This window comes from Balaenoptera musculus, chromosome X (assembly GCF_009873245.2).
Source record: "Balaenoptera musculus isolate JJ_BM4_2016_0621 chromosome X, mBalMus1.pri.v3, whole genome shotgun sequence".
Classification (NCBI taxonomy): domain Eukaryota; kingdom Metazoa; phylum Chordata; class Mammalia; order Artiodactyla; family Balaenopteridae; genus Balaenoptera; species Balaenoptera musculus.
This window is the reverse complement of record NC_045806.1, coordinates 51,583,822-51,590,184: the sequence shown is the minus strand read 5'-3', so window position 1 is coordinate 51,590,184 and position 6,363 is coordinate 51,583,822. Positions and strand designations below refer to the sequence as shown.

Below are 6,363 nucleotides of genomic sequence, written 5' to 3'. Positions count from 1 at the left end.
TGAAACTATGAAATGTGACATAAAATCAAGTCTGATTTGTGATCTACACAGCTGTAGACTAAGGGCTGTGCAGAGCCTATCTTTTTATCATCACTATATAAAAGGTTATATAGAGATATACACACACACCTCTCAAACAAATACATACATTCATACATGCAATATAATTGCTAACAATAAGTTTGAAATATAGCTCCAGAAGTTTCGATGTGACCCTATAGCTCGGTTAATAAAGGTATTGAATGGTCAGATATCCATGCAATAAAGTATGCATTTACTTTTAAATAGCTTTAAATATTCCTATTAAAAATCCTAAAAGGTTAATTCAACATATGGATTGATCCTGATGCTCTTGCTCTCTAAATTAGATATTATCATCGATACTTTGTAATATAGAATGTGTGACTAAGAAAACAGTTGGTAATGGAATCCCTTGGGGTTTCTTGCATTTGGGCCTTTCCCCTGGGTTTTGTCCTCCATTACCTGCATGGTGCAGTGCAAAAGGGCATAGGACTTGGAGTCAGAGGACTTGGGTGTGAGTCTTGACTTGGTCACTTGCTAGCAGTGTGACCTCGGCAAGTCACCTAATCTCACTGAGCTTCAGTTTCCTTGTCTAGAAAGCAAGACATTAGTAAGACTTACCTCACAGGGTTGTTATGCACGTCAATGACATAAACACTCTGTAACTTGTGAAGTGTAACGCAAAATTATTAGTTACTATTATCATAGTATTAGTGCGTTATTGGTATTCATATTTATATTTGTATAATGAAATAAGTCCTATGTCATGTCAACGTGCAGCCCTAAGCTTAGAAACAATCAAGGCTGCTAGTTGCTGGGCATCTGCTGTGTGGGGATTCTTCTCCATCACTGCAAGGACGATGTTTGAAGGGAAAATATTGCAGAGGTTCTTGTAGGTCTGATACTGGTGCTCTGGGATCATATGCTCCCTGGAATCATTGCACATTCCAACCCAAGGATTCATCCAAAGCTGCTCCATCTTTTCAGGCACGCTCCGTACCATGACTGGCTCATAGCATGGTTGCATGAGGCTGTTACTCAAGGGATAGGAGTGGTAGCCATAGGAGTCAGTTGCACAGGGCAGTGGGTCCCAGCTGGCATGTTGTTCCCGGCACAGAGGAGGGCGTCTTTGCCTCATGGGGTTGCTCTCATACAGGCGGGAATCAGAAATGCTGTCCATCCGAGTCATCACCAGGGCACGTCCTGGCTGGGGAGTTGCCCCAGGATGGATATTGGGAGGCATGGGATAGTCTCCAGGACAGCTGGAGTGTGCTCCAGTTGTCGGGTGCTGGGCATGCAGAGCTAAGTGGGGGACTGATTGCTTGTTAGGGGCTTGCTTAGAGTCCTCTGGGCCATAGCTCTGCACTCGCGTTAAGGCTTCATGGTAACCATGAGGAAAAGGCTGAAGATGGTTCTGAGATGCTGAGCGATGCAGCTTCAAACTACCTTCAGGATGAGTATCAGCTACAGCCAAATACAGGTTGTTGTAAGAGGAATAGCTGTCGTTCCTGCTATGGCTCATACGATTGTCAGGACAGAGGTTGGGATTCCGGGCATACAACCCCCGGTCTGTTTCAGCCATGTAGTACTCTCTATTATGCATGCTGTTGATGTTCAATTTGGAGAAGTCGCCTAACATTGAATAGTAGCCGTGGTCCCCCAAGGACTCAAACTTTGGGTATTGCTCAGCGTAGCTAATAGGGGTCCCATGGCTATTGGTAACCAGGATTGGGGGGTACTGCATGCTGGTCATGTGCTCCAGTGAGGACTTCTGGTGGGAGAAATGAGAGGATCCTGGCACCGGGCTGCTGGCTGAACGGGTGTTGAGTGCACCCACTGCATGGCTTTTGGGGGGTGGGATTGTGGGGACACTTAGAGCAGTCACAAGTGAGGGGACAGAGCTGGCCTCAGGCTTACGGGCAATGGACAGCCATTCCTCAGGCTCCACAGCCACGGAACGGATGCTGGGATCCGATTGGCGCTTGGGGGCCACACGTTTGACTTCTGAGGTTATGTCACCTTTGGTACTAGACAACCCTGTACCACACTTGGCCAGGGTGCCTTCACTCATGGTTTTCACTGTGGACAGTTTGGCACTGATGCGGAGCTCATCAGCCACCGAACGCTGCGGTTGGTTGGCCCGCTCCGGATGGTAGTATTTGCACTTGTGGCCGTAGGTGCATTTTTTGCCTGAAAAATAATGCCTTGTGGTAAGACTCTCTCTCAGAGTGGTGCAACTCTCTGTGCCAGAAGCTGTCGTAACAATCTGGTCACTCAGGTTAGAGTTTTACTGTTTGGGGTTAAGGCAGAAAATTAACTGTTCATAAAGATGGGAGACAGACAACACCATGGTGGCATCACACACTGTGAGGGGAGAGGGAAGAAGTGGAAACCTGGGGAGGAAACTGCAATGCGAAAGCTAAGAGTTGAGCCATTGAACAGCCTTCATTTTCCTGTAATTCACAACTTTGCCTAGGCATAACCCACATGCTAAGGCAGTGTAGGGCAGCAGCAGGCAGGGTGGTTCAGTGCAAAGAGCACCGGCTTGGAGGCCGGTCAGACCAGAGTTTGAATTCCAGCCATGTCACTTACTAGCCCCATGACCTTGGTAAGTGATTTTACTTTCTGTGCCTCATTTTCCTATTATGTAAACAAGGTTCATAATAATGCCTTTATTATAGGGTCATTGTAAGGATTAAATGAAAATAATGAACATGAAATACTCTATGATATGAATAAATGATAGTTGAGAACAAACACCTAGTCATCCTATAAATAAATGACTATCCAAAAATAATGAACATTCAAAGTAGCCTCAGACCAGGCAGCCCATGTCATACTATTAGGCTCACAAACTTTGTATCCCAGGGACTTGGGTAAGATCATGAAAGCACTCTAGAAAACTATATTTAAAAAAGGAAATGAAAATAAAATTTGTAAGTAAACTGGAAAGTACAGATTGGAAGAAAAGGGTATTATTAGTTGACAGAGTGTGCAGTCACCTGCCTGAAAGACACGTCCTTCTTCAGGCCAAACCCAATTTGGCATTACCCTTTCTGATTCCATAGGCCAAGTGGGTTTCTGCACATCCTTACACCCAGCAACCCTGCTCAGGACAGAGGCAGCTAGAACACATGCATCATTTTAACTAGTGACAATTATTCTTTCCTTCGATTCTAGTTACCTTTTCCTCATGCAATTTCTAAGATGTTTCTTTAAATGCCTAACTGATAATACATGAAGACACAGACTTTAACTAAGAAAGTGGACAAGCCAGGATTTTCCCTTTGAAAGGGAAACCTTGAAGAGAAAAGTATTCACAGAGTTCCTATGTTTCTCTCAGTACAGAACTTGGTTCTGCACATAGGTACTCACCATAAGGGCATGGTTGCTTCTTGTGTTCGGGAACAACGGGTCTCTTTCTTAAGAAGTTTTCAAGGCTTGGGCCATGGCGTCCTAAAGGATCATCTGGAGGCATAAATCTGGAAGCAAGCAAGCAAGAGGTAAACGTCTTCCATTCTGTCCCCACTATCCCTTATCAGGAGTTCAGACCATCACTACCTCTTGCCTATACTGTTGTCACAGCCTTCTAATGGCCCTTCCTGCCTCAAGTCTATCTTCTGCTAAGCCAGCAGTTCTTCCCTCTGTTTCCACTTGAACACAAAAAAGGAATGATTTTTCCCGTGCGTCATTCTTCTGTGGATTATAAGTTCCAGACATACTGGCATGCCTGCTGGTTCCCCCAACATGCAACCCACTTTCACATCTTTGTAGCTTTATTCATGATGTCTTCTTTACCTGAAATGCCCAGCAGCCCTCTTTCCTCTGCAGTAAACTTCATCTCAAATGTTATCTCCTCTGTGAGGCTTTTTCCTATCATTTCACATAGACAAAGCAATTTTAAAAAATTCTAACCATAGCACATATCACGACACATTGTGGGAATCTCTCTCTCTTCTCCAGTACACTTTGAGCCTCTTAAGGGTGAGTCCTGTTACTCATTCAGCCTTTTATCCCCATGGTGACCAGCATAATGCACTGTACACAGTAAGTGTCCAGCAAATGTTTATTGAAATGAAATGAAATCTATCCCTAGTAATAACTCGGATTTAGGCTATTCAGAGCCTACAGGAAAGAAACATACTTGTCATTCACAAAAGAATACATCAGCAACCGCTCCTCTATAAACTTCTTCCATTCTGGCTTTTCAATTTGAAGGTCTCGGTAGTTATCATTGGATACAATGATGCCATCAGAATCAAAAGCCAGTTTGACTATGAACCGGTCATCATAGCAAACAACTCTCCTGCCCTGGACCCTTCTGGATGGTGTGAAGACAAGAATCTTTTCCTTCTCCAGTTTACGTAGGATATCTTGATCTGTTGAAATATGGATTATACGCCAGAGGGTAGAAATAACCTTTGGAAATCAACAGCATTATCCCCATATTACAAATACAAAAGTTGGTACTAGATTAATATATTATTTGCCCTTAGAGAGAAAGTGGCCTCTATTCCTGGCTATGGCACCAATTTGGATTGTGACCTTAGGCAAGTTACCTTCCCCTTTGCATTCCAGTTTTCTTTCTGATAAAATGAAGGAAATAGATTCAATGGCATCTAAGTTTTTAAAACCTACCATGAACAGTGAGAAATAACACTGATACCCTAGCATTCTTGAGGCTTGTTTTGCCCTTTGGCTGAAGCACCAGCTTTTGGTTGCTGAAGAAACCAGGGCAGTATGCTGAGGATGTGTCAGCCAGAAGGAGAATAAAGCATCCCTCCTAGGGACAACATTTTTGCCTTCTGCCTGAGGGAAAGCCATGACTAAGGAAAAACTTAAGGTGTAGCATGTGAGTACTGACCCCTTTTCCTTTTAGCTTCTTAATTACTGAGGAAAGAAGCCAGGATCCACTCTCAGACTGAGGCTGAGAGCCTGTTCAGCAGCTGGCAGATAGCTCCATGACACAGTTCTGACAGCCATTCACTGAACCTTCTCATTTTGCACAACAGGCAAGAGCTGATACTCAGAGGACTGGGTCATTTATGCTCTCAAATGCTGTAAAGAGCTAGCTTCATATACTACTACAAGTGAATGTAGTGATCCTCCTGCTAATAGGGCCACATCATGACTTTTGTGGACTTTAGGCACTTTTGCTTTCATGGGTCCCTTCTTCCATTAAAGAAATATTAAAAATTATACTTTACAACTGGGTTGGTATAAAAACAAATAATCCAGTTAGGTACATTATTATACATTCATTGTTATATTCAATTTTCCCCTCTGATGTTAAAAAAATAATAAAATTAAAACTTTTACATGGGACCCTAAAAGTATCTATCATGGGCCCTAGGCACTGGGCCTACTGTGCCTCATGGATAAGTTCGCTCTGAATGCCATGGGACTTTTCTCTTTTTCTATTCTACCCCCTAATTTGCAAATCCCACAGTCACTTATCTGGTACAGAATAAGATCCATTGTCTACCATGGTTTCTTTAGTATTTTGGAAAACTCAGATTCATCCCCCTTTAGTCTGAAGTCTATGGTCAAATAGAAAAAAACACTCCTTTTTTTCAACTGTGTGCTTTATTCTTTGCCTGAAATTGAAGTCTCTATTTAATTGCTGTATGCCACAGCACAATGGTTTATTTGGATCAGGAAAAATATGCTTTAAAATATACTTAATAAAAAACATTTTAAGTATACTTAATAAATTTAGAAAAGTAATTATCTAATTTGGGAGCATCAAAGTCTCCCCAAACTATCTTGACAGCTTTGCCTCTGGATGAGAAGAAATGACTTATTTGAAATGGTACCTGTAATTGGTGCATCAGGGCGGGATTGCTCCTTTCTCCACGCAGGCACAAATACAGTAATGTCTTTATGGCCTTTATCTAGAAACCATTCCACAGCAAGTTGTATTCCTCTGCAGGAGAACTCTTCTTTATTCCCATGGCTTCAGGAAGATAGAGAATGAGAGTAGAGAAGATTGACAACAGATAGCAAAGAAATACTCCAAACAGGCTTTTTCTTAGCACCAAGGCATTAATGACAGACATATTATTTCTTGAGGATGCCAAAAATGTATTTTTTAAAAAAACAAATTCTTTTTTATTCCATCATTACAAATATTGCCGTTATTATTACACATTCATTCAAAACCACAGGTAACACCTCCCAACTTATAGCAGCTTTAGTGACAATTTCCTATCATTATTTCCATTTTCTCTCATCTCTTTCTGTTTCTATTACCACTTTCTTTTCAAAGATTCAGATATTTATCAGATGAAAAAAGAAGAGGTGTCACCAGAGGTTTAGATAAAGTTTATATTGAGGATTAAT

The 6,363-nt window shown here is 42.1% G+C and overlaps 1 protein-coding gene across 1 annotated transcript in view; it reads right to left on the bottom strand.

Annotated features, from left to right (window-relative positions):
• Window positions 1-790: 790 nt before the first annotated feature.
• ZC3H12B (zinc finger CCCH-type containing 12B) overlaps window positions 791-6,363 on the bottom strand; it is a 31,001-nt gene continuing 25,428 nt past the window's right edge. Inside the window, exons 2-5 of the mRNA XM_036840410.1 lie at window positions 5,838-5,977; window positions 4,166-4,400; window positions 3,397-3,503; window positions 791-2,211 (exon numbers count right to left, since the gene is read on the bottom strand). Coding sequence (XP_036696305.1) covers window positions 791-2,211; window positions 3,397-3,503; window positions 4,166-4,400; window positions 5,838-5,977 — 1,903 coding nt within the window. The remainder of the gene's footprint in view (window positions 2,212-3,396; window positions 3,504-4,165; window positions 4,401-5,837; window positions 5,978-6,363) is intronic.